The following is a 27,542-nucleotide window of genomic DNA, read 5'->3' as shown; positions in this document are numbered from 1 at the left end:
CCCGCTACCCCGAGGCAGTGCCCTTAGCTTCCATTGAAGCAGACACCGTGGCAGATGCGCTCCTGACCATTTTCAGCCGAGTGGGGTTCCCCAGGGAAGTCTTGACAGACCAAGGCTCCAACTTCATGTCGGCCCTGCTCCGGTGCTTGTGGGAGAAATGTGGGATCCGGCATGACTGGGCCTCAGCGTATCACCCCCAGTCCAATGGGCTGGTGGAGAGGTTTAACGGGACGCTAAAGATGATGCTGAAAACCTTTATGAACCAGCACCCGCAGGATTGGGACAAGTACTTACCTCACCTGCTGTTCGCGTACAGGGAGGTGCCCCAGGAGTCTACCGGATTTTCGCCTTTCGAACTGTTATATGGAAGGAGGGTGAGGGGCCCCCTGGACCTGATGAGAGACGAGTGGGAGGGGAAGGCCACTCCCGATGGAGAGTCAGTGGTGGAGTATGTCCTGACCTTCCGAGAGAGACTGGCTGAACTCATGGGCCTGGCCAGGGAGAATCTGGCCAGAGCCCAGAGGAAGCAGAAGGTCTGGTATGACCGCACGGCGCGGGCCCGTGCCTACGCCACCGGGGATCAGGTGATGGTTCTCATCCCCGTGAGAAAGAACAAACTACAGGCCGCCTGGGAGGGCCCATTCAAGGTCGTCAAGCAGCTCAATGAGGTAAACTATGTGGTGGAGCTGTCGAACCGGGCCCACCACCGCCGGGTGTACCATGTGAATATGATGAAGCCATATTATGCCAGGGGGAATGTGGTGTTAGCTGTGTGTGGTCAGTGGGAGGAGCAGGGAGATGACCCTTTAGTAGATCTATTCCCTGGGACCAGAGCTGGTTCCCCCCTGGAAACAATCCCCCTCTCGGATCAGCTCACCCCTGCCCAGCAAGCTGAGGTCAGGGGGGTGCTGCATCCGTACCGACAGCTGTTTTCCAACCAGCCTGGACGCACTAATCTGACTGTCCACCGGGTGCAGACAGGGTCGCACCCGCCGATAAGATGCTCCCCCTTCCGAGTCACAGGGAAAACTGCTCAGGACCTGGAAAGAGAGGTCCGGGACATGCTGGCTTTGGGGGTGATCCAGCCATCGGCCAGCCCTTGGGCCTCGCCGGTGGTGCTGGTCCCCAAAAAGGATGGGTCAGTCCGGTTCTGTGTGGACTATCGGAAGCTCAATGCCATCACTGTATCGGATGCCTACCCCATGCCCAGGCCGGACGAGCTCCTAGACAAGCTGGGAGGAGCTCGGTACCTTACCACCATGGACCTTACAAAGGGCTACTGGCAAGTGCCGCTGGATGCAGATGCCCGGCTGAAATCGGCCTTTATCACCCCTCTGGGGCTCTATGAGTTTCTGACCCTGCCTTTCGGCCTCAAGGGAGCGCCGGCCACCTTCCAGCGCCTGGTGGACCAGCTCCTGAGGGGGATGGAGAGTTTTGCCGTGGCGTATATTGACGACATCTGTGTCTTTAGCCAGACCTGGGAGGACCACGTGTCCCAGGTTAGACAAGTGCTGGACCGACTCCAGGGGGCTGGGCTGACTGTCAAAGCGGAGAAGTGCAAGGTGGGGATGGCTGAAGTATCTTACCTGGGCCATCGGGTGGGGAGCGGCCGCCTAAAGCCGGAACCGGCCAAGGTGGAGGTGATCAGAGACTGGCCCGCTCCCCACGCCAAAAAGCAGGTCCAAGCCTTTATTGGGATGGCAGGATACTACCGAAGATTTGTGCCCCACTTTAGCGCCATAGCCACCCCCATCACTGAGCTATGCAAGAAGGGGAAGCCAGACAAGGTGGTCTGGACCGAGCAGTGCCAGGAGGCTTTCCGGGCGCTGAAGGAGGCTCTGGTCAGTGGCCCAGTTCTAGCAAACCCAGACTTTGACAAGCCCTTTGTGGTGTTCACCGACGCCTCCGACATGGGACTGGGGGCGGTGTTAATGCAGGAGGATGAAAAGGGGGAGAGACACCCCATCGTGTACCTGAGCAAGAAGTTGCTACCCCGGGAGCAACACTACGCGGCCATCGAGAAGGAGTGCCTGGCCATGGTGTGGGCCCTCAAGAAACTAGAGCCCTATCTCTTCGGGCGACACTTCACCGTCTACACCGACCACTCTCCCCTGACCTGGCTGCACCAGATGAAAGGAGCCAACGCCAAGCTCCTGAGGTGGAGCCTGCTCCTGCAGGATTACGACATGGACGTGGTCCACGTGAAGGGAAGTGCCAACCTGATAGCGGATGCGCTGTCCCGGAGAGGGGGCCCCGAACTTCCCCAGGTCACTGGTCACAGTGACCCCGCTCAGTTCAGTCTCGAAGGGGGGAGAGATGTGACGATGTGACGCAGCAGGGAGGGGGGAGTGTTGACCTGGGAATGTGCCCTGGGGACGGGAGACCTGAGAGCCTGTCACCTGAGCCAGGAGGGGGAGGGGGAGGTAACACCTCTGCCCAGGAATGTGGAGGGAGGCTGCAGCAGGGAACCTGCTCGGTGGGTTTAGTTTCAGTTTGGGGCTGGGTGGAGGAACACAGGGAACCCCAGGGCTGGGGTCTAAGCTCCCTGCTCCCCCAGAAGGACTTCACTGAGGGGTCCTGGGTGTCCCCACAAGCTCTGTTTTGGACTGTGTTCCTGTTGTCCAATAAACCTTCGGTTTTACTGGCTGGCTGAGAGTCTCAGTGAATCCCAGGAAGAGGGGTGCAGGGCCTGGACTCCCCCACACTCCGTGACATATACATTAAAATTTTAACCAGTGTCCCTTAAGTGACTTGCCACAAGATGTCAGAACACGTTAGTATTAAAGCTCATTGGGTCTAATATTTATTTAATTTTCTTTATTTTATATAGGAATTAGATACAGCACTCCTGTCAGCTAATTGCTAAGTTATCTCCCAAAAAACTAGAGTTTTCAGGTACCTACATAGCCCTGGAATCATGGATAAATTGCCTCTCCCTCCCCCACCAAAAGTTGAAATGGTGCCCCTGTTTCTAACAGTGGCCTATGCCAGGTGCTTCAGAGGGAATGAATAGAACAGGGCCATTATCAAGCAATTCATCTGGTAGTCAGAGGCTTAGGGACACCCAGCGCAGGGGACTGCATTCCTGACTATCTTGGTTAATAGCCATTGATGGACCTATCCTCCCTGAACTTACCTAATTTTTTTAACCCAGTTATACTTTTAGCCTTCACAACATCCTCAGGCAAGAAGTCCCACAGGTTGACTGTGCGTTGTGTAAAGAAGTACTTCCTTAGGTTTGTTTTGAACCTGCTGCCTATTAATTTCACTGAGTGACCCCTCATTCTAGTATTATGTCAAGGAGTAAATAACACTTTCTTAGGCACTTTCTCCACACCATTCATGATTTTACAGAACTCTAGCATATCCCCCCGTTAATCATCTCTTTTCCAAGTTGAACAGTCCAAGTCTTTTTAATCTCTCCTCATATGGAAACTGCTCCTTACTCTTAATCATTTTTGTTGCCCTTCTCTGTACCTTTTCCATTTCTCACATATCTTTTTGGAGATGGGGTGACCAGAACTGAATACAGTATTCAAGATGTGGGTGTATATAATAGTAGTATGAGATTTAATGTTTTATTATCTATCCCTTTCCTAATGGTTCCTAACATTCTATTACGTTTTTTAACTGCTGCTGCATATTGAGTGGATATTTTCAGAGTTCTAGTCACAATGACTCCAAGATCTTTTTTGAGTGGTATCAAGTAATTTAGACCCCATCATTTTGTATGTGTAGTTGGGATTATTTTTTCCAATGTGCATTACTCTGCATTTATCAACATTGACTTTCATCTGCCATTTTCTTGCCCAGTCACCCAGTTTTGTGAAATCCCTTTGTAATTCTTCACAATCTGTTTTGAATTTAACTATCTTGAGAAATTTTGTATTATCTGCAAACTTTGCCACTTCACTCTTTACCCCTTTTTCCAGATCATTTATGAATATGTTGAACAGCACTGGTCCCAGTACAGCTCCCTGGGGAACCCCGTTATTCTGAAATTCTCCATTGTGAAAACTGATGATTTATTCCTACCCTTTGTTTCCTGTCTTTTAACTAGTCACTGATCCATGAGAGAAGCTTCCCTCTTATCCCATGATTGCTTACTTTGCTTAAGAGCCTTTGGTGAGGGACTTTGTCAAAGGCTTTCTGGAAGTCCAAGTACACTCTGTCCACTAGATGACACTTGTCCACATGTAAGTTTGACCCCTTCAAAGAATTCTAAGAGATGGGTGTGGCATGATTTCCGTTTTCAAAATGTTGAATCTTCCCCAGCAGATCATGTTCATCTATGTGTCTGATAATTCTGTACTAGCATTTCTCACTATAGTTTCAATCAATTTGCCTGACACTGAAGTTAGGCTTACAGGCCTGTAATTGCCAGGATTGTCTCTGGAGCCCGTTTTAAAAACTGGCATCACATTAGCTATCCTCCAGTCATCTGGTACAGAAGCTGATTTAAGTGATAGGTTGCATACCACACTTAGTAGTTCTACAATTTCATAGTTGAGTTCTTTCAGAACTCTTGGGTGAATACCACCTGGTCCTGGTGACTTCTTTTACTGTTTAATTTATCAATTTGTTCCAAATCCTCCTATTGACACCTCAATCTGGGACAGTTCCTCAGATTTGTCACCTAAAAAGAAAGGCTCAGGTGTGGGAATCTCCCTCACATCCTCTGTAGTGAAGACTGATGCAAAGAATTCATTTAGTTTCTCCACAATGGCCTGGTCTTCCTTGAGTGCTCCTTTAGCACCTCGATGGTCCAGTGGCCCCACTGATGGTTTGGCTGGCTTCCTACTTTTGATGGACTTAAACATTTTTTAGCTATTGGTTTTTGAGTCTTTTGCTAGTTGCTCTTCAAATTCTTTTTTGGCCTGCCTAATTATACTTTTACACTTGACTTGCCAGAGTATATGTTCCTTTTTGTTTTCCTCAGTAGGACTTGACTTCCAATTTTTAAAGGACACCTCTAAAAGCCTCTTTTACTCTATTTAGCCAGGGTGGCATTTTTCTTACCTTCTAACTATTTTTTAAATTTGATGGATACATTTAATTTGATCCTGTATTATATTGTTTTTTAAAAGTTTCCATACAGTTTGTAGGCGTTTCACTCTTGTGCCTGTTCCTTTTAATTTCCAGTTAACTAAATTCCTCATTTTCGTGTAGTTTCTCTTTCTGAAGTTAAATGCTACTGTGATAGACATTTTTGGTATTTTCCTCCCCACAAGAATGTTAAATTTAATTATATTATGGTCACTATTACCAAGCGGTGCAGCTATATGCATCTCTTGGACCAGAGCTTGTGTCCCACTTAGGACTAAATCAAGAATTGCCTCTCCCCTTGCAGGTTGCAGGACTAACTGTTCTAAGGAGCATTCTGCCTCCACAGCACCTCCTAGTGGCCTGCCATGGCACCACTCGCCCTGCCTCAGTTTCACTTGCACCAGACTGAAGAGAGAACACCACTTAAAATGTCTGTGCCATGGCTGCTCCCCCGCCATCCTTCCACCACTTTCTGCATTATCCCTCACCCAGGCAGAATTATCACATAGTGCCCGGCTGAAGGGAACTATACGAAGGAGGGAACTTTCTCTCTAGCTGGGTTTCTGTTCTGAGACTGAGGCAGTTCACCACTATCTCCTTTGAACAAACTCACATCACAAGGCAGCCTGGGGCCAGAATAATCTTCAGCAAACACTAACTGATTCTCAGTAAACATAAGGAATCATGAGTCAATAGAATGAATTACTTTACAACATATGCCAGTAATTAACATGTCCCCATCTTTTCTGTAGTGAGGGGCCCAAAACTGGATGCAATACTCCAGATGTGAACTCACCAGCGCCGAATAGATGGAAATAATCACTTCCTTCGATCTGCTGGCAATGCTCCTATTAATGCAGCCCAATATGCTGTTAGCCTTCTTGGCAACAAGGGCACACTGCTGAATCATATCCAGCTTCTCATCCACTGTAATCCCCAGGGCTTTTTCTGCAGAACTGCCGCTTAGTCGGTCAGGCAAGTGTTGGGACTCTCTATTGCGAACTCCTCCCTTCCGTAATGAACATTTAATCATTTTAAATGACTGTTATAAAAAAAAAACCTGTACAACTAGCATTTGGGGCCCAGGTTTCATATTGCCAAGGAAACTGTTACCCAATATAATCACGCTGGTATCTTTGCACTCCAAGGTCTTCTGGCTATCTGCAGAGACAGCTTGGCGCTACGGTATGGAAAACAGTCTGGGGGCACATTAGCAGATCAATTTCTTTTTTCCTGGTAAATGTCCCAGGGATTAAAGGTTAGAGCTGTTGCTTCTGATATCAGGCTAATATTGTCACTGCCACACACACACACACACTGTTTTGGCCCTCATTTGGAGTTACTACTATGAAACTACTGCTATGATACAGACTAACACGGCTGCTACTCTGAAACCTGCTATGAAACTGATTTTCATAGGCCAATCACCTACATGCCAAGAAAATACCTTCATTACCCACCTCAGAGATTTCATTCCATCTGGAAAGCCAGGCCTACCCAGAGTGTGAGGTGCTTTTATTAAATCAGTGCCATGCCACGTAAGTATGATGTTTCACAAGCACATTCCCTTGAACTGGTGCATGTGCAGCAGTGCAGGCTCTTGCTATCAGCTTAATTTTGTTGCTATTTGTGAGCCACTATGCAGCCTCCAAGCTGATCCCCTTGTGGTGTAGCATGCCACTGCAGTCCCCTGCCTCAGTTCCCCTTCAGGTTCCTGCAAATAGATGCTAAATGTGAGTGAACCGTGTAACACAGTTGCAAAAAAAGGGATGTATAAGCAAGAGTGTTGTAAGCAAGACACGAGAAGTAATTCTTCCACTCTATTCTGCGCTGATTAGGCCTCAACTGGCGTGTTGTGTCCAGTTCTGGGTGCCACATTTCAGGAAAGATGGGGACAAATTAGAGAAAGTCCAGAGAAGAGCAACAAATATGATGAAAGGTCTAGAAAACATGACCTATGAGGGAAGATTGAAAAAAATTGGGTTTGTTTAGTCTGGAGAAGAGACTACTGAGGGGGGACATGATAACAGTTTTCAAGTACATAAAAGGTTGTTACAAGGAGGAGGGAGAAAAAATTGTTTTCCTTAACCCCTGAGGATAGGACAAGAAGCAATGGGCTTAAATTGCAGCAAGGGCGATTGAGGTTGGACATTAAGAAAAACTTCCTAACTGACAGGGTTTTTAAACACTGAAATAAATTGCCTAGGGAGGTTGTGGAATCTCCATCATTGGAGATTTTTAAGAGCAGGTTGGGCAAACACCTGTCAGGGATAGTCTAGATAATACATAGTCCTGCCATGAGTGCAGGGGACAGGTCTAGATGAGCTCTTGAGGTTCCTTCCAGTCTTACAATTCTATGATAAATCATCCACTCACCGCCAAGCTCTTTGAAAAAATATTCCCCCTTTCCTGGGCTCTAATTTACTGAATCTCATGCAGCTCTCAGAAAAGACCCCCTCCCTTTCCACTCTCCCCCTCAGGTTTAGGTTCATAGCCCCCATTTCAAAGGCTCGTCATAGAACACCAACTCAGATTTAAAGTCTCAGCCTGAATCACCAGTGCCAGCCGTCCACCCAAGTTTTGTACTGATTTAACTATTTCAGCTAGGGGTGTGATTTTTTTTAAATCAAAGTAGTTTAATCAGTGCAAGCCCTGGTGTGGACACAGTTGTACTTCTATAAAAGTGCCTTAATGATCAGGCATAATTTATACTAATATAAGCCCCTTTATTGCAGCATAACTGCACCCACACTAGGGGCTGTACCAGTATAGCTATATTGGTTTCAAACCAATAAAGTTAATGTGATACAAAAACTGGGTGTAGACCAGCCCCAGCACTCACCAGGCACTGGCCCCAGACATCTAAGGAGACACCTCAACCCTAGTTCTCCCCACTTCTTTCACTAAGCACAGCCCTACAGCCGTGATGAAACCCAGCAAGAGAGAAGAGAGATGGTAGCCAAGGAGAAAGAGGTGAAGGTAAGAGGGAGCAGGGAGGGAGGAGGAGGACAGAAAGGCATGGGGAAAACAGGGGAAAGAAGACAAAAATACTAAATGAAAGTAAAATAGCCTCGCCCCAGCTAAGTAAGGGGTAGGGAAGGTGTCATAAATATAAAGGGAAAGGTAAACCCCTTTAAAATCCCTCCTGGCCAGAGGAAAAATCCTCTCACCTGTAGAGGGTTAAGAAGCTAAAGGTAACCTCGCTGACCAAAATGACCAATGAGGAGACAAGATACTTTCAAAAGCTGGGAGGAGGGAGAAAAACAAAGGGTCTGTGTCTGTCTGTGTGATGCTTTTGCCGGAGACAGAACAGGAATGGAGTCTTAGAACTTAGTAAGTAATCTAGCTAGGTATGTGTTAGATTAGGATTTCTTTAAATGGCTGAGAAAAGAACCGTGCTGAATAGAATGACTATTCCTGTCTGTGTGTCTTTTTTGTAACTTAAGGTTTTGCCTAGAGGGATTCTCTATGTTTTGAATCTAATTACCCTGTAAGGTATCTACCATCCTGATTTTACAGAGGTGATTCTTTTCTTTTTACTTCTATTAAAAGTCTTCTTGTGAGGAAACTGAATGCTTGGGTTTGGGTCTGTGGTCATCTATGCAAATTGGTGAGGATTTTTACCAAACCTTCCCCAGGAAGTGGGGTGCAAGGGTTGGGAGGATTTTTGGGGGGAAAGACGTGTCCAAACTCCTTTTTTTCAGGAACCCAGATAAAGTTTGGTGGTGGCAGTGGAAATCCAAGGGCAAAGGGTAAAATTAATTTGTACCTTGGGGAAGTTTTAACCTAAGCTGGTAAAAGTAGGCTTAGGACGTTTTCATGCAGGTCCCCACATCTGTACCCTAGAGTTCAGAGTGGGGAAGGAACCTTGACAGAAGGAAATTTAGATTTGTGGAAACTTAAGGAGGAACTCAGGCACTAGAGTAATGGGGATGACATGATGTGATCCTAAAACCCCTTTAATGCCCATTGACAAAGGGGTCACTGCCATGTATCAGCAACCTCTAGCAGGTCTGAGACACTCCCTGCACCTAACACATTGCTGTCATGGTATTTATCTGGAAAGCCTGTCATGTGAAGTGTCAAATCCAAGCTGGCGACTAACCAGTCATTAATATCATTCCCTGATGTACGTATGGAAGGGGTGTAAAGTACTATCGTGGTGTGTCAGAAACATTGGCATGTGGTGACATTTTTAGACAGATAAAATATTTTTTCCTAAATGTACACATTGCAATTAATAAACCGAATACATTCATTTTGGCAAATACTAATAGTCAAATATAATGAAAGCTGAGACTATACAAATACATGATTACCTCACTTCTCTACTGAAATTGAAAATCCATTTTTAAGAAACTCCCCGGTGACCAAGTCATTAAAATCTTGTAAGCTGAGCAGATACTTAAGTGGTTCCTTTTTGCTGGTCACTAAAGCCAAGTTGGACAGGCACTGGCCATACTGGTGTTGCATGTGAATGTCTTAATGCACTTTACAGTTGAAAAAGACTTTCCCACCATGGCCAGAGCATAGGGAATAGTCAGAATTAAGCCAGCTGACTTGTTGACCTTAGACCCTCAAGAATATAAATCTAGCATGTGAATAGTTCTATACAAGGCAAACGCTCCTTCCCTTGCAGCTGTTCTGAGTTGTACACAGCACACAGTTCAGAACACAACCAATTAATGTAAAAAATATTCAGATAAGATGCTTCGAGAGATTTGAGACCATCTAGAAATGCATCTAGAAGTCCTTGAATCTTTTTGGATTCAGCAACTGGACAAATTCAAGTTTCTCTCCACTTTCAAACTTTACTGACAGCTGATATTGTCAATAACCTCAAAAAGAGACATTTTTATGTTGCCTGGCCTTCTCTTCCTCTTTTTTCCTGCGGTTCATGTGCCCCTACCTCTACCACCGTTTTCCAAAACTCATCAAATATTTATCACATTCGGTGAATTCATAGAATCATAGACTATCAGGGTTGGAAGGGACCTCAGGAGGTCATCTAGTCCAACCACCTGCTCAAAGCTGGACCAATCCCCAAATTTTGCCCCAGATCCCTAAACGGCACCCTCAAGGATTGAACTCACAACCCTGGGTTTAGCAGGCCAAAGCTCAAACCACTGAACTTATCCCTCCCCCCCAAAAAAAAGAATAAAAAAAAATTCGCTCTAATGTCTCATCAATCTGCTGAATAAAAACCCCAGTATCATACATCTTGGTTTGAAGAACATCAAACAACACTTCTGCCACTTCAAATATGTCACTGTAGAGACAAAGGAGAAACACAAACTGAAAAGCATCAAGCATGGTCAGAAAACCCTTGGCTGAGGAGAAAGACTAAGCACCCCAATCTGCTGGGTTTTGCACCACACTTTTGAAGAGTTTGATCAGAGCTTCTCTGCTCTGCTTCACAGTTTGTACAAGCCTTGAATGAAAATTCCCCTCTTGTGGTACAACGAGAAAGCATATAACTGTGTTTAGAAGTTCAGCCTGTTTTGGAGATAGCGAGAAAAATGCAGGTATTCCTTCTAAATTTCTGAAGAAAATGTGATGTTCTCAGATTTGCGGCAAAACTGAGGACAAAATTTAAAACACAAGCAGAGCAATGAACAAAAAGTGCAAGGGGGAACTTTTCACTAACACATTTCTGAAGCCCACTCGCGTTGCCTGCTATTACAGCTGCACCATTGTATGTCTGATCTACAACTTGTCACTGAATTTAAACTTCTGGCACACTGTTTCAACAGTCTGAGTAAAGGCCAGCAGCAATTTGATTGTTACTAACATCAGTAAAACCAATGAAGCATTCTGCGCCAGCACCATTCTTGGTCATGTAATGCAGTTGTCAAGGTTCCTCCCCCACTCTGAACTCTAGGGTACAGATGTGGGGACCAGCATGAAAACCTCCTAAGCTTACTTTCACCAGCTTAGGTTAAAACTTCCCCAAGGTACAAATTAATTTTATCCTTTGTCCCTGGATCTCCACTGCCACCACCAAACTCTAACTGGGTTTCCTGGGAAATGCAGTTTGGACACATCTTTCCCCCCAAAATCCTCCTAACCCTTGCACCCCACTTTCTGGGGAAGGTTTGGTAAAAATTCTCACCAATTTGCATAGGTGACCACAGACCCAAACCCTTGGATCTGAGAATAATGAAAAAGCATTCAGTTTTCTTACAAGAAGACTTTTAATAGAAGTAAAGAAATCACCTCTGTAAAATCAGGATAGTAGATACCTTACAGGGTAATTAGAGTCAAAACATAGAGAATCCCTCTAGGCAAAACCTTAAGTTACAAAAAAGACACACAGACAGGAATAGTCATTCTATTCAGCACAGTTCTTTTCTCAGCCATTTAAAGAAATCATAATCTAACACATACCTAGCTAGATTACTTACTAAAGTTCTAAGACTCCATTCCTGGTCTATCCCCGGCAGAAGCAGCATGCATACAGACAGACACAGACCCTTTGTTTCTCTCCTTCCTCCCAGCTTTTGAAAGTATCTTGTCTCCCCATTGGTCATTTTGGTCAGGTGCCAGCGAGGTTACCTTTAGCTTCTTAACCCTTTACAGGTGAGAGGAGTTTTCCTCTGGCCAGGAGGGATTTTAAAGGGGTTTACCCTTCCCTTTATATTTATGACAGCAGTACAGTTGAAAGCTGAGACTAATTGAATATCTGAGGTTTCATCAAGTAAAATTGCAACAAATGATGCTTCCTCAGTTTCTTTGGCAATGGCATTAAGTTGGAAATTACTTACTGCTTCAGTGAGGTCATTCTGAATTCTATTCCGTGTGCCAGGACAAAAAAGGTAGCAGTTTCCAAATAAAAGATCAAACTCACTGACTAATTCTAAGGTATCTACATAGTTTTCCCAGTTCAGGGAATCATCATCTGACTTGTTAATGTCTATGAAACCCCAGCTCTTATTCTCTGAGATGACATACCATAAAAATTAGTCCTTGCAAAATGGTCCGATTCTGACAAAAATTTCCATTGTGTTGTCTCACAGCAATTCTGTTGCTCATCTAACTGAATATCAGTACAAACTTATCCAAATGCTCATAACTGTATATGGGCTGTTAGGTGACGTTGGCTAGTTCTGTGATGTCTGCAGGCATTGTGTGGGTTGCTTAGGTCATTGTATCCTGCCTTATTCCACATGTACTTTTCACTGACAAAAGGCAGAGAGGGCCAGCAGTATAGCTTGTTTGTTTCTGCCCACCCATAGATCCATACACATTTGTACACCTCTTCTCTGAAATACGATTTTCAACTCATTTCCTGTTTTTCTGTAAGAACTCACTAATTGCAGTTTTGGTTTTGGCCTTCTATTTCTTATAATTTCTGGGGTTCTTTTGCATAGTCTCTTGCACTAAACGAATGAAAAAAATTTCACTAAACTTTCCACCCTGATGAAGACTTTGCACCACTAACTCTGTTCTACCAGGGACAGTTTAATTGTACACTTGAATGCCTGGTGTATTCATTCAATTCTACACGTGCAATGGGAGTTCTCTTTGGCTTGTCTCAGCTGTAGGACAGCACCGGTGATGAAAACACAGGTAACAGTGATTACCACCATCCCCTGCCTGGCCATATTTAATATTCTCTTTGCTTTTCCACACTTTTGTTTTGCCATTAATGAGACATTCATTATTCCAAATTGAGCTTTAAACATCAACCCATATGTAAACTTTAATCTCTGCCTGAAGCTCTTACAAAAATATATTGTTTTGCAAAGCAGTGGCTGGTGAAAGAGTATATGGCACAGAACAGAAAACATATGAAAGAGAAGCATATAAAAAAAGGCAATTTTCAAGGATACACTTCAAAACAGAAAGAGTCAGGAGTGCTAATAAAGTAGAAACAGTAGGGGGGACATTTTGTTTTTAAGTGCCTTAAATATTTAAATAGATTTCTTATTTTTGAAAATGTCCAGTTTCAAATTAATTTTGTGTGTAATTATCTAAGGGCTTTTTTTAAAAAGGGCAGTTATAGAGTGCATATCATTTCTCTATAGTGTGCTCCATGAATTTCCAGTTTCTCCTGTATACAAATTTAGAGGAACCTGGTCACCACTGACTGACTGCTGCTTACCTTGGTCCCTTCCTCCAGTGCATCCCTTGTGTCAGGAACAGCGGAATCTCCCTGAAATTGGGGGAGCCACTAGTGCCTGAATCGTGGCCCTGCCTCCCTGCACCACCCTTTCTCCCCAAGACCCCGCCCTTGCACTGTCCCTTCTCCCCAAGCCCCACCCTCGCACCGCCCATCCCCCTGAGGCCTTGTCCTCACACTGCTCCTTCTCCCCAAGCCTCTGCCCCTACACACAGCCCATTCCTCCTGAGGTCCCACCCCGCCTCTTCCCCTGAGGCCCTGCCCCCCGCTCACTCCTCTCCACCTCCTCTCCTCCGTCACTTCCCCTTATGGCCATTAAAAAGTGACGGGGCCACGGCCCTCTGGCTCCCCCTGTTCCGGCACCCCTGTCTTGTGTATTCAATTACACATTTGCATGCCTGACATTCCACAAAATAGCTTCCTCCATATGGTGTGTGTGGGGTCATGCTGTTCAGAGGACATCATTTTAAAATGGCATCCTCTATGCTCATTCAGGGGCTGGATGGAATCTGCCCACGGGCCCCCTGTTTTTTCTGCAGCATGGGTTGCATGCACAGATGGCATGCCCCTCTCTGGGAATATGTTCCTAAAATATGTGTTGGAGGCGGAATTGATTAACAAGTTTGCCCTAGGCAAAGGAATGTGGACTTACCTGTCTGCCTTGGAAACTGTTGTGCATCAAACATCATCAAACCAGCACAAAGGATGCTTCATTTGCATTTTAGGTCAACAGAAGAACAAGGTATCAGGAGGATGAACAAACAACATGGCGTCAGCTTCCTGAAGCACAAACAGCAGGGGAGAAAAACCTTATTTGTGGATGCACTTCAAAATATATTTTTTCATTATATTACTGGGCTATAAGCAGAAGGGGAGAGAATCCCTTAGTTACCCATCACTTAAGGGACAAAGGGGCCAGAGCTCCTGGAATCTGTGAAAGGTGGATCCCTCAGCCATGTGGGTTAGGGACAACTGAGACCTGAGAGAAGGTGAGAAATTGCCTGAGACCAGGATTGTCATTTGCTAAGTTTTAGAAACTAGAAAGCAGGTTTTATTTTGTTTTATTTGTGACCACTTCCTGTTTCTATTATCCTTGCTTAGAATCACTTCCAGCTCTGTTCTTGATTAATAAACTTATTTTTGGTTTTGCCATAAAATTGTCTCAGTGCTCCGTATTAAAGTAATGTGTGGGTCTTCAGCTGAACGGATAAGCTGGTGTCTGCACTGTCTTTTTGGAGACAGTGGATGTGGTATTTCTGTGGGCATCCAGTGAGGGGGCTGGATGCTGCAGGAGAATGCACTTCCAGGGGGGTTGGGAACTGGGATGCACCGACTGTTACCTGCAAGGCAAAGTTAAGACTGGCAGAGTCTCGAGGAGTGTACTGGGGAGTTGGACAGACTGGTGTGGCAGGGAGTTGACAGGCAGTTTAAGCTCCAGCAGAACTGTTTCTGGCTGAGGCAGAGGGGTAAGACTGTGGCTCCTGGTTCTGAGAAAGCATCCCACAGGGATAGATGGGGCTGAATCAGCAGGGTCACGGTGGTGTTGCATGTTTGAATTTAATAATGATTCAAGTCTGGCAAATAGGCTCCAGTGGAATTATTTAATCAAAGATCATCAATCAGAGATCAGTACAGAACTATACGGAATACAAAAGGAATAGATACATTACCAGCCTTGGTATCAGGTAAAGAGCTGGCCTCTATGTCTCTCCCAGTTTTCACTCCCCAACCTAATTTTCACACCTTTTGTCTTTTATAGGGTGTGACACAGAGAAACTCCTTTTTGGAGGGAAAATTGTTTCTCATGATTAATTTCACCATGTGTTCTGTTTTTGAAATTACTGATGGAATTTCTTTTATGGTGCTCAGTTTGCCTGACTGATGAATAAAAAGGAATCTCTAATCTGGTTTCTAACACTGTAGAAACTGGCTGTTTTTAATGACTTAGAAACATATTTCAGTGGGTCATTATTTCATCCATTACAGAAAACATCTGATAATTATCCATTATCAATCACACAGTTTTGTTTATTACATACTTCGGTTGACTCTTTTAGTAGTTTGAAGATGTCTTTTCCCTGGACACCTAGATTCCCATGGACCTGAAAATGCTGAGGATAATTAGACACAGCTCAGATCCATAAAGATTTTTTGGAGAATTATTACTATGTGAATGAATTTAACATACAAAAAGGAAAAGGGGACTCAGAGAGTTAATATTTACTAACAATGGTGTTTCACAGGGCAAGGTGGAAGGGACAAGGCTACCCACTAAGATTCTTGGGTCTGAGCTTTATCTTCCTGTGTTTACTGATTGCCACAATCATTAGGAGTTTAGCTGGAGGAGCGTGCAGTGAGGCGTAGACATGTATGGTACCCAATAACCTGGGAAGACGGAGTCCAATTCCTTGGACTCTTCTGTTAATTGATAACCTGCTTCCTTGTCAGCCTGTGGCACAAAGAAATGGGAAGGAGATTTCTGTGAGCACAAGAGAGTCAGGGAATTGGTATTCAACCCTCACAAGAAGGACCAGGTGTCTGTGGTGAGTCACTCGCTAATGGGGTCTGCATGTGGCTGGAGCCAATGGTGAATGGAGCCACCAGGGCTGAGGATCATGGGGCAGGGCTCTAGCGCTGCTAGAGGAATGGGGAGGAAAATGGGAGAGAGAAGCGAATGGGAAGGGTGAGGAGTAGAGCAGATGGCCAGGCTGAAGGCACAATAGGAAAGGTCAGCACCAGGGCAGGGGACAGAGGATGTGGAGGCTCTGGGTTGGTGGTATTGTGAGGACAGGGCTTGGTTTGAATTTAGTGGACTCTTATGGGTTAGGCTGACAGTACAGAATGTGCCATTCTCTCGGTTTGCCTACATTTGAAAGGAATTTTGGATGAACCTGAGGTTTTTCAGGACAAACAGCACTGATAAACTTCAGGAAGAACCCAAATTTTCTTAATTATCTGGCGTCTCATTCCATATGGACACCACCCCTTTGGAAGCTCATTCACTCAAATTCAGAAGGTGTCTTTATGCAGTGGGGTAGGCAAGGCTGCATCTTCTGTGCATGGTGGCATTGGGACAGCCTGCAGGAGAAGGCAAAAAGCTGGGTTCAGAGATTGGGCTTTATTCCTCTTTTCCCCCCCTATGACCCTGGGACAGGCCCTTTGTCATGCTGTTCTATGCAGTGGCAGGGCCGCCCGTGGAGGGGGGGGCGCAAGTGGGGCAATTTGCCCCAGGCCCCGCAGACAGGGCGGGGGCAATTTCGGCGGCAATTCAGCAGCGGGTCTTTCAGTCCCTGTCTTCCTTGGCGGTGGCACTTCGGCGGCAGCTCAATCGCTCCGCTTCAGTCTTCTGCGGCAATTCGGCGGCAGGTCCTCCTGTCCTCTTCTTTCTTCGGCGGCACGACTTGGGTTTTTCTTTTTTTTTTTCTTCACCACTTGGGGAGGCAAAACTAACTTTTTTTTATGGAAGGGGCCCCCGAAATTGCTTTGCCCCAGGCCCCCTGAATCCTCTGGGCGGCACTGTGCAGTGGGGATAAAGGCACTTAGCAGTGTGTCAGGGGCTGCACACATTGTGTCTGGCAAGGCTCTGGGCAGCCCAGGGGACAGAATCACCAGGCAAAGTGTAATCACCGGGCAAAGTGTAAGGGAGTGCACATGTGCATTAGTCAGCAGGGTTGCTAGCTTTTGCCATTTCATGGATTCCAAGGCCACAAGGGACAATAGTAACCATCTGGTCTAGTGGTGTGCAAACTTTTCCAGTCATGCCCACCCCCTACCAGTAACAGAATTTGTCTGCGCTCCTCCTCCAATACTGCACAGCCAAGGCTTCTTCAGCGGCGGAGCTGGGGACGGAACTGGGGATGGGGGAAGAGCTGGGGCTAGAGGCAGAGTGGGGCTGAGAGCAGAGAGGGAATGAGGGCAGAGCTGGGCTGGGGGTGAAGCAGGGGGCAGGGTGGAGCTGGAGGCGGATCTGGCCTGAAGGCGGAGCAGGACTGGGGGCTGAACAGGGTTGATGGTTGAGGGGTGGAGCTGGTCTGGGCGAGGAGCACGGCTGGAAATGTGGTGCTCCCTCCTCACCCCCCGTGTGGGCTGCTCTGGGCCCCAGTGTGCACCCCCCCCAAACATTCCTCCATGACATCCTAGCGGGGCGCGCACACAGTTTGGGGACCACTAATCTAGCCTGAGCTCCTGTATAACACTAGCCAGAGAACTTCCTCAAAATAATTCCTAGAGCAGAGCTTTTAGGAAAAGCCCAGTCTTGATTTAAAAATTGCCAGTGATGGAGAATGCACAACAACCCTTGGCAAGTTGATCCAGTGGTTAATTACCCTCACTGTTAAAAATATACATCTTATTTACAGTCTGAATTGGTCTATCTTCAACTTCAAGTCATTGGATGGTTTTAGATCTTTCATTTCTATACTGAAGAGCCCATCAGTAAATATTTGTTCCCCATGTAGGTACTTATAGCCTGTAATCTAGTCACCCCTTAACCTTCTCTTTGTTAAATTAAATAGATTGGGCTCTTTTAGTCTATTACTATAGGGCAGGCTTTCTAATCCGTTAATCATTCTTGTGGCTCTTCTCTGAACCCTCTTCATTTAATCAACATCCTTCTTGAACTGTGGGCACCAGAACTGGACACAGGATTCCAGCAGTGATCCCACCAGTGCCAAACAGAGAGGCACAATAACCTCTCTCCTCCTACTCGAGATTCCCCTGTTTATGCATCCCAGAAGCACATTAGCTCTTTTGGCCACAGCGTCACACGAGGAGCTCATGTTCAGCTGATTATCCACCACAAGCCCAGATCTTTTTCAGAGTCCCTGCTTTCCAGGATAGAGTCCCCCATCCTGTAAGTGTTGCCTGTATTCTTTGTTCCTAGGTGTATACACTTACATGTAACTGTATTAAAACACGTATTATTTGCTTGTGCCCAATTTACCAAGTGATCCAGATTGCTCTGTATCGTTGACCTGTCCTCTTCATTATTTACCACTCCCCCAATTTGTGATAATTTTGTTTTCTTCCAAGTCATTGATAAAAATGTTACATAGCATAGGGCCAGGAACTGATCCCTGCAGGACCTCACTGGAAACACATATGCTCAATGAGGATTCCCCATTTAAATTACATGTTGAGGCTATCAGTTAGCCAGTTTTTTATCCATTTTATGTGTGTCATCTTAATTTTATATTGTCCTAGTTTTTTAATCAAAATACCATGCAGTCAAATGCCTGGCAGAAGTCTATTACATCCACACTATTATCCTTAGCTACCAAACTTGTAATCTCATGAAAAAAAGATATCACGTTAGTTTGGCAGGCCCTATCTTCCATAAACCCATGTTGATTTGCATTAACTACATTACCCTCCTTTACGTCATTATTAACTGAGTCCCATAACAGCCACTCCATTATCTTGCTGGGGATCAACGTCCAGCTGACATGGCAGGGAGATAGAGTGTGTACTAGTCATTCTGCTCCCTGCTTCCCCTCCCCTCCTGTGAGCCATGGGTCAGTCTGCTTCATGCTGTCTCCCGCTCCTCTTCCTGGCTGCAGCACCCAAGATGGGGGAGGAGCTGCCCCTGTGGTCTGCCAGGGAGAGAGAAGAGGATCCTGCTACGAGTTCCCCCTCCCTGGATCTTGTGGTGGGGGATGAAGATCACTGGGAGATTCAGGGGGGCACAATGGGTGGCTGTGTGGGGAGGGGGCAGGTGTGGGGCTGGGCAAGGTGGGTCAGGGATGGGGTGGCAATGGATGGCTGTGGGGAGGGGTGGGTGTGGGACATGGAGGGGTGGGACAGGTGTAGGGTGATTGGATGGCTGGGTGGGAAGGGGTTGGGATGGGGTGGCAATGGATGGGTGAGTAGGGAGGGACAGAGCTGGGACTGACACTGGATGGCAGGGGGCGGGGCTGGGTTCCACACAGTATGAGTTGTTTCCAAGGCTGGGCTTGGGAAGCTGGAGGCTCAGCCAGGGCCCATGCAGCGGGGTCAGATCCCTCTATCTGTATGTTAGGCCTGTTGGTGCACTGCAGCTGCCCCACATGCACTAGGTTGGGGGGGGCACAGGGGGAGGTCAGTAATCTAAAGCAGACCAAGCCATGTTATAACCTGGTAGAAAAATCTCACTGTCTGGGGTCTAGTTCTAGGATTGTTGGACCTGACTGATGACAACTGAGCTTTTGGGGTTGGCTGCACTGTGTGAGTGCTGTGGGGGTGGGGGGAAGGCACCTGCCCCCAGCCCATTGTGTGGGCCCTGGTCACCATTGAGCCCCTGGCTAACAACGCCAATGTCAGAGCCCTAGGAAGATGACTCAATTTCCAGGGGGCGGAGCTATTCAAATTTAATCTAATCTGGGACCACAAATTCTGTTCTGCACCAGTCATAACGGAGTTGTTACAGCATGGAGTCACTACAGGGCAGAATTATGGATGTCTGGGAGCCTTAGCTGTGTGTTTCCACACTGTCACATGCTTGGGTTTCTTCTAAGTGCAACCTTGGCTATGAATTTCTGGGGTTTGCTATGCTTGTTTTGGGGATTAGCCCGGCACTTATTTTTATTCTCAACCAGTTGAATATCGTTTTTATCGGGGGGTAGGGCCCAGGAAATGAGCTCAGGAAAGGGGCTGAACGTACTTTATAAACAGTGACTGTCTGTTTGCCTCCTGGTCCCCTGTGAGGAAGTTCTGGGGCAGGCAGGAATGTGGGGCTTTACCCCACTCCAGTTGGAAACAGGAAGACTGCTCAGGGCTCCCCCCTTGTCAGGGGTAGAGAGGCGAGGAAGAGAGCTCTTAGGCAAAGAAGAGGAAGAGAGCAAATGAGCCAGCCTTGCAACTCTGAGCTCACTGACAGTTCTTCCATTAACTTTATTGGTGGAGGAACAAACTCAGTGCTTCTCTTGACAGGAGAGAAATTCAGGACGACTCCTCTCTCAGGCCTAGAATAACAAAGCTGCTCCTGGCGTCTCCTGGAGCCTGATACAGAACCAGGAAAGAGATCCCAGCTTCCCCTCTGTAACACACTGGGATTCAACCGAGACCAGTGTGAGCTTGTGTCACCCCCTCCCCTGTAACCCTGAGTGCCGTAAATGCTCTGCCACTGTGGCTCACAGCCTGGACACCAACAGCCAGCAGACAAGCATGTAGTTCCCTGACTGTCCATGTGCTGTGCCTCCCTTGTTCAGTGCTCTGACCCAGCAGCCTGCCTAGAACACAACAGCCCCTCCCTGGTCTCCTTTAACTGGAGTGAACAATCATTTCAATTCAAACACAGCACGGAGTTGGATTATAATCAAAATAGAGCATGTTTATTAACAAAAGGACATAGGTTAAATGATACCATGCAGGAGGGACTGAAGGTAGAATGGGTTACAATCAAAGACAAGTAAAAATACACTTTCTGATGACTAAGACCTAACTTAACAAGCGACAGATTTTGCTCTAGGTAATTTTCTCACCATCGGTCTTTGTCTAGCATGGCTGATCAGACCCTCTGGCTAGGACCCCATACACGGAGCACAAAGTGCCTGGTTCCTTTGTCTCCTCAGGTGGAGGCTAAAGATAGATCTCTCTCTGTCCCTTATATCCCCAAAGGAATTGTCTTTGTCCTAAAAGGCAGGAAGGTCTCCTCGGGATTCAGTCTCCTGTGTCTCTCTGGGGTGCAGGAGCCATATTAATTCTCTGTCTCTTGACTTCAGACTCAGAATAGCCCCACTGGTTTAGCTTGATGTCTTTGTTTACTGCTAAAATATACATTAGGGTAAACCCACATTCTTTTGTCTAGGATAAACCTGTTTATTCCCTTTACCTAGGCTAGGCAAGGCTATCTGGCTTTAGATATGTTCCAGTTACATCACACTGAAAGAATTTATAACTTCACATATAGAACCATAGGGTTAGAAGGGACTACAAGGGTCATGTAGTCTAATCCCCTCCAAGATGCAAGATTTGTTGTGTCTAAATGTTGTTACATATATTTTACAATGATATTATTCACCAGTACATTAATAGTTTTCAAATGATAGCTCAAAAGGTGTATTTTATACAGTTATAATTACACTAGTGTGTAGGGTGTGAATAAAGGGATGCGTAGGGTCACACTTTCCCAGCTCAGGAACCAGATGGATAAATATAAATGGACACACCTACGGACAAAGAATACAGGCCATATGTACAGGATGGGGACTTTATCCTGGGAAGCAGAGACCCTGAAAAAGATTTGGGGTCATGGTGGATAATCAGCTGAACATGAGCTCCTAGTGTGATGATATTGCCAAAAGAGCCAATGGGATCCTAGGGTGCATAAACAGGGGAATGTCAAGTAGTAGATTATTTTGCCTCTGTCTTTGGTACTGGTGCTACTTGTGCTGGGATGCTGTGTCCAGGTCTGGTGCCCACAGTTCCAGGAGGAGGTGGATAAAATGGAGAGGGGTTCAGAGATGAGCCACAAGAATGATTAAATGATTAGAAAACCTGCCTTCTAGTGATAGACTCAAAGAGGTCAATCTATTTAGCTTAACAAAGAGAAGGTTAAGGGGTGAGTTGATCAAAGTCCATAAGTACCTACATGGGGAACAAATATTTAATAATCAGCTCTTCAATTCAGCAGACAAAGGTCAAACATGAGCCAATGGCTGGAAGCTGAAGCTAGACAAATTCAGACGGAAATACAGTGTACATTTTAACAGTGAGAGTCATTAACCATTGGAACAACTTACCAAGGGTCATGGTGGATTCTCCATCACTGACAATTTTTAACTCAAGATGGGATGTTTTTCAAAAAGATTGATCTAGGAATTATTTCAGGAAGTTCTCTGGCCCATGCCATACAGGAGGTCAGACTAGATGATCAAAATGGCCCCTTCTGGCCTTAAATCTATGAGCTCTGGGCTTCTCTCCCTTGGGTCCAAAACAAGGAAGCAGCTCAGGGTTTCCCCACTCTTGGGAAGCAAACGGCTATTGCCTCCCAGCTTGGGAACCAGATGGTGCTCATGGCATCATTCCTTCACAAGATGCACTGTTGCGGTGCCATCCAGCTAATTCTTGAGTTTGTGTTGTAGCGGGAGCATATCTAGATATGGAGGATGTCAGAATTTCACTTGGTGACCTGGAGAAGGGCTTGGAGAACACGGCTTTCGACTCCATGGTAAATCTTCCCTTCTCTTCTGCACTGGCCTTTGGACCTGCTCTGAGAACACTGACTAACAGGAAGTTTTACAGGAAGAAGAGGGACTCCCTGAGGGAGCACAGAATCCACCTCCTGAGAACAGAGAGGAGAGAGCTGAACGCCCCACCTTCTGGAGGTATAGTAACCCCGGGAAGTGTCACTGCTCCCCATACAGCTCCCATTAACCAAAACACACACACTACAAACACAACAGTAAACCAGAGATTAGCACACAACCACTTTGGGTATGTCTACACTGCAAGGTAAGCCCAGGCTCAGACTCAGGCTCTAACTCTAACCCCTCTTCCATCTACACACAAATCTCTCGGCCTCAGGGCCATGGTCCTATGACCCCATGAAGACGGAAGGTCTGAGCCAGAGTCAAGGTGGGGCCCAGAGTTCAAGGCCTGTCGTTTTGCAGTGTAGATGCAACACCCCTTGGACACAGGTTCTTGGAGTCCGCCAAAAGTATCCCACAATGCTATGGGCCGACTTCCTTTGTCCTCTCTCTCCCAAGAATCATTAATCGACTCCAGGGAAACGGAAGCACCTCCCCTTGTTCTAGTACAGCCGCTTTGTGGTTAACCCTTTTGTTTTATTCTGACGGCCAAGCTGCAAATACACCTTAGGAGAGCACAGAGCAGTCTGTGTTTGCAACGGATACCAACCAGAAAGTGCACTGCATCATGGTTGCAGGAGACAGCCAGAGCCAGATCTTGGTCAGTCTCTGGTGCTAGGAAATGAAAACAACTGATTTTCATAAGAGTACTGGAATGCCCACGTATACCAACAAATAGCAAAGAAACTGGTAGTGTTGGAAATTTACTGACCAGCGACCAGTGTGACGAACAGATGAAGGGGCTCAAGAATGAGTACCAGAAAACCAGGACTACAGCTGCACCTCTGGCAACTCACCAGCATCACGCCCTTCCTATGATGAGTTTGAGTGTGATGAGGACTGTGTTGAGCAGTGAGCCACCAGTGGTGCTCGATGACCTGGTCAGCTGGGAGGAGGCCCCGATGGCCTCAGAAGCCAGCATGGGAATTGTTGAATGAGGCAAATGAAGTGACTCTGCTGATGAAACTGGTCCTAGAGGAGGCTTTGCCACAGGAACAGCTGCAGCGCATACTGGGGCCATACTCAGAGGAGATTTTTGATGCCCTCTGGAGGAACAACCCACCGCGGAGCTGGCAGCAGAAACAGACGAGGGATAGCTGCCCCAGAGTCTGGTAAGTTTCTGGGTTCATTTTTCTGTTCATTAATATGGGAATGGGAGAGATTTCCACTCCATGAACCAATGCCAAAAGTTTATAAGCCCTGGATAGCAGCATGTAGCTGCTAGTAGCTCACTGTTCCTGCCCCCAACAATGGAATTCCAAATGGAGACCAGGAAATGCCAGCAGTAAAACAGGCAAGTCAAAAGGAATCTCTCCTGGGAAGGTGCCCATTTTTGCTAGTATTTTCTATTTTGTTGAAATAAGAACCGTATATTACCTTTCCCATATGTACACCACTCAGTACCAACCCCATGGTGTAATGAGCTGCCTGAAAAGACTGAATTGTATGGCTGGAGGGAGGGGGAAGTGATTCAAATGTCTGTTTTCATACGTAGTCCATTTCTGTTAAATGTAGTCCATGCATTCCATGGGTGACGAAATCATTAATTCCAAATACGACGAGGCGTTTGAAGTCAGTTCAGAAATTTGCCAGGGGGAGAAGGGGAATGACTGTGGAGTTCCATTCCAGGTGTTTGCACGCCATCCTACCAGGCTGCATCAGAAGCCGTGGGGAGACGCTAAGCCATGTGGATGCTAATGCAGCACCCTCTTGATTCGTTCATGAATTCTGACCCAATCCTGGGGGCTGATAGCTGCAAACTTTTCATGTAGCTGGAACTCTATGTCTGTAGTCACATTTCCAGGAAGGGTGTATTTTTCAGGGCTACCTTGGTAGCTCACCAGCCCACTCCACTCATAGATGTGCTGTTCATTCACCATACATTTGAACACTTTAGAGGCATACACACCTGGTTTCCCACCAACAGCCTGGCCACCAACCTCCTCCCAAATTCCATTTTTTTGAATTTATTTTTTAATGTTGTGATTTTTAACTTACCATTCTCTCAGCATAAGAACACGGGAGGGGGAGGAATAGCTCAGTGGTTTGAGCTTTAGCCTGCTAAACCCAGGGTTGTGAGTTCAATCCTTGAGGGGGCCATTTAGGGATATGGGGCAAAAATTGGGGATTGGTCCTGCTTTGAGCAGGGGGCTGGACTAGATGACCTCCTGAGGTCCCTTCCAACCCTGATATTCTATGCTTCTATAAGAAAGGCCCTACTGGGTCAGACCAAAGATCCATCTAGCCCAGTATCCTGTCTTCTGACAGTGACAGTATCCTGTCTTCTGACATCCTGTCTTCTGACACTCTCGGGAATGAACAGAACAGGTAATCATCAAGTGATCCAACCCCTGTCGCTCATTCCCAAACACTCCTTGCACTGCGAATAACTGGGCTGTGTTTAGGGAGCTTCTGTGGGCTGAAGCAGCCTTCTGTCAATATACTGAAGTTCAGTTTCAAAAAGTAACATGTTCTGTCCTTGAAATTCCAAAATGAGTTTTTGTTCTCCTGCACCAAGCTATCGGAGACAGTAACCCTTTGTGTCTTGTCCTATTCCAGGCCCCTCGACCTTGACAAACTGCAGTATTTCCACAGCTCGCCCACACTGCAGAAGCTAAAGAGCCATCTCTCTTTGTTCTGGGAGCAGCAGCACTCATAGATCTCTAAATGTGGTCTACCAGCAACAGGTTGATGCCTGTCACAGAAGCAGATGATTTGGCATGTTCCTTCCAAGGGGCTGTATGGCAAAGCTGCTGGGACTTTGTTCTTTTAGGGAGCTCTGCCTGCAGTGGCCTTGTACAGGTGCCCAGTTATCTTATGAGGAACACAGATAGATGATAGCTGTCCCTCACCCACTGTACAAGGGCTTGGCTCACCATAAGGGATGTGAAGGGCTATATTAACCGCAGTCAGGGGAAGAGCTCTGCTGAGCTTGCAGTCAAGGGCACTATAGGCGCCGACTTTCATTTTTCTGGGTGGGTGCTCCACCCTGAGGCCCCGCCCCCACTCCGCCCCTTCCCCCAAGGTCCCACCCTCGCTCCACCTCTTCCTGCCTCCTCTCTACCCCCCCCCACATGCCACCGAACAGCTGACCGGCACGACCTGCTGAAGTAACAGCTGATCAGCGGGTGGCTGGTGGGTGCTGAACACCCACTATTTGTCTGTGGGTGCTCCAGCCCCAGAGCCCCCATGGAGTCGGTGCCTCTGGAGGGCACTGTTCCCTGGACTGCAGGGCAGTAGTGGGGAGGCATCTTTCCCCAAATCCCAGGAAGGCTGGAGGTGTTTGTGTGACTGTCCACAGCTGGGAGGCCAGTTAGGATACATGGATGTGAATAGGCTGCACCGGATCCTGAAGTTCCTGGTGGGTACAAGTGGCTCCTGAATCAGGGGAGCTTTGCTCGGCAAGCACCTGCATGTGTGTTGGTGTCTCTGTTTGCATCTCCCCAGGCGTGCAGCACGGCCCATGTCGCGGGCCAGAAGTGTGTGTAAGGCTCACAGCAAGGTGCTCCGGAAGGTTTTCCTGGGCCTCTTGTGTGCAGGTGAGACTGTCAGGCCCTCTCACAACATGTGGGAGATCCTCCTTGGGAATCAGAGACACTAGAACCAAGAGGCCCTCCTCAGCCAAGTGGGCTCACCCCCTCAGCATGTTCTCCAGGCCTTGGGCTAGTCTGGATTTCCATGTCCCAAGCAAGGGGGGGTCCACCCCTTGTGACGAAGGTTGCATCTGAGCCCAGTTCATCTCATATCTTTCCAGCTACAGTGGGCCTGTGTCATTCTGACCCCATTGCTCCTGGTCAGACCTTCTCCTCACGGGGGGTTCAGGCATCTCTAGGCCTGGAACAGCATGACCCTGTTCCCCCCTTACCCCGCCTGGTGAACATGCAGAGATCTCTACTTCTGCCTTCCTGTCAGTCCCTCCAGCCCCCAGGAATGGCTGGTCACTATAAGCCCATGAGCTAGCTCACTTGACTGCTGTGGGATTGCTCTGCAGTGGTAGAGGTTGTGTGGTGAGGGATGGGGGAGGAATAGCTGGAGGCCAAGGAGGGTTTGTGAGAGCTGAGTCTGCCCACAGGCCCCTGAAGCCGCTCACTGCCTCTGCCCTACTTTTCCTCAGCTTACTTGGCCTATTTCATCACGGCCTGTTGGCTGGACTTCCAGCGAGCCATTGCCTTGGTCGTTATCACTGGTCTGGTCATCTTCTTCGTGGGCTGGGGCTTCATTCAGAAACACTGTGGAGCCAAGCTGACGAAGCTTCTGAGCCCCTGTCGGAAATGCTTTCTGAAGTCCTGGCCATGGCTAAAATGGTGAGTCTGGCAATAAACACATTATCCACCAGAAAGCAACTTTCCTCTGGGCTGCATGTTTAACCAGGTGCATTGGGTCTCCGTCACGTCAGTGCACACACACACGCCCGATGGGCATGGGAGAGCTGGGCTGGTGTGCACACACGGAGCATGTACTAACTGGGCCTGCGCTGGACTCCAGGGCTGGGGCCTGTGCTGAAGCTGGCAGACACATGCTGGCACACACCAGACAGACGTGGCCCTAGAGGCCTCTCCGGGGAGGGATCTGACAGCCACTGCAGGTGTGCTAAATAGGATTGTGATAACATGAACTGTGCCTCTCCATACTGATCGGAAGGGCTGCAGTTTGGTTGTCTCTTCAAACGATCCCCATCTCTTCCTTGATGGAAGCTGATCTCCACTTGGGGTATTCGCTCAAAGAGAAAACATCTCACCTTGGTCCATGTGCTCGGGGCGGTATGGGTAATCCCTGGACTTTCCTGCCTTGCTGTGCAACCCTCGCTCACACAAGTGGCCCTGACACACCCCAGTGGTCCCACTGGCTTTGGTCAGGCTACTTGTCCCCATGTAGGCACTTACTGACTGTGATCAAGTCAGTGTTTTCTCCAGGAATTGAAATTAGGGGGGGTTCAAATTTACAGTGGGGTGGGGTCAGGGCTGATGAGGGGTGAGACCGTGAAGTGTGAAGGCTGTATGGCACCATAGTAAAAACTGAAAAATGTTTCATGACCATTTTATTTGATTTTAAAATCATCACACAAATTAAAGTTGGCTACTCAAGCCTTC

At 47.1% G+C, this 27,542-nt stretch overlaps 1 protein-coding gene across 3 annotated transcripts in view; it reads left to right on the top strand.

Moving 5' to 3' along the window:
• Positions 1–15,654: 15,654 nt before the first annotated feature.
• Positions 15,655–27,542, top strand: part of LOC141995110 (sodium/nucleoside cotransporter 1-like) — a 42,239-nt gene continuing 30,351 nt past the window's right edge. Inside the window, exons 1-5 of one of the 3 annotated variants that reach the window (XM_074965966.1) lie at positions 15,655–15,711; positions 22,228–22,313; positions 22,388–22,470; positions 25,900–25,991; positions 26,567–26,756. In XM_074965966.1, the coding sequence (XP_074822067.1) occupies positions 22,245–22,313; positions 22,388–22,470; positions 25,900–25,991; positions 26,567–26,756 (434 nt within the window). In that variant the 5' untranslated portion in view covers positions 15,655–15,711; positions 22,228–22,244. Of the gene's footprint in view, positions 15,712–22,227; positions 22,314–22,387; positions 22,471–23,431; positions 23,565–24,968; positions 25,255–25,899; positions 25,992–26,566; positions 26,757–27,542 lie in introns of those variants that run through there. The other 2 variants (XM_074965964.1, XM_074965965.1) reach the window with 2 other exon arrangements.

This window comes from Natator depressus, chromosome 10 (genome assembly GCF_965152275.1).
Source record: "Natator depressus isolate rNatDep1 chromosome 10, rNatDep2.hap1, whole genome shotgun sequence".
Taxonomy (NCBI): Eukaryota; Metazoa; Chordata; order Testudines; family Cheloniidae; genus Natator; species Natator depressus.
The sequence above is the reverse complement of the archived record's forward strand: the minus strand, read 5'-3'. Positions and strand labels throughout refer to the sequence as shown.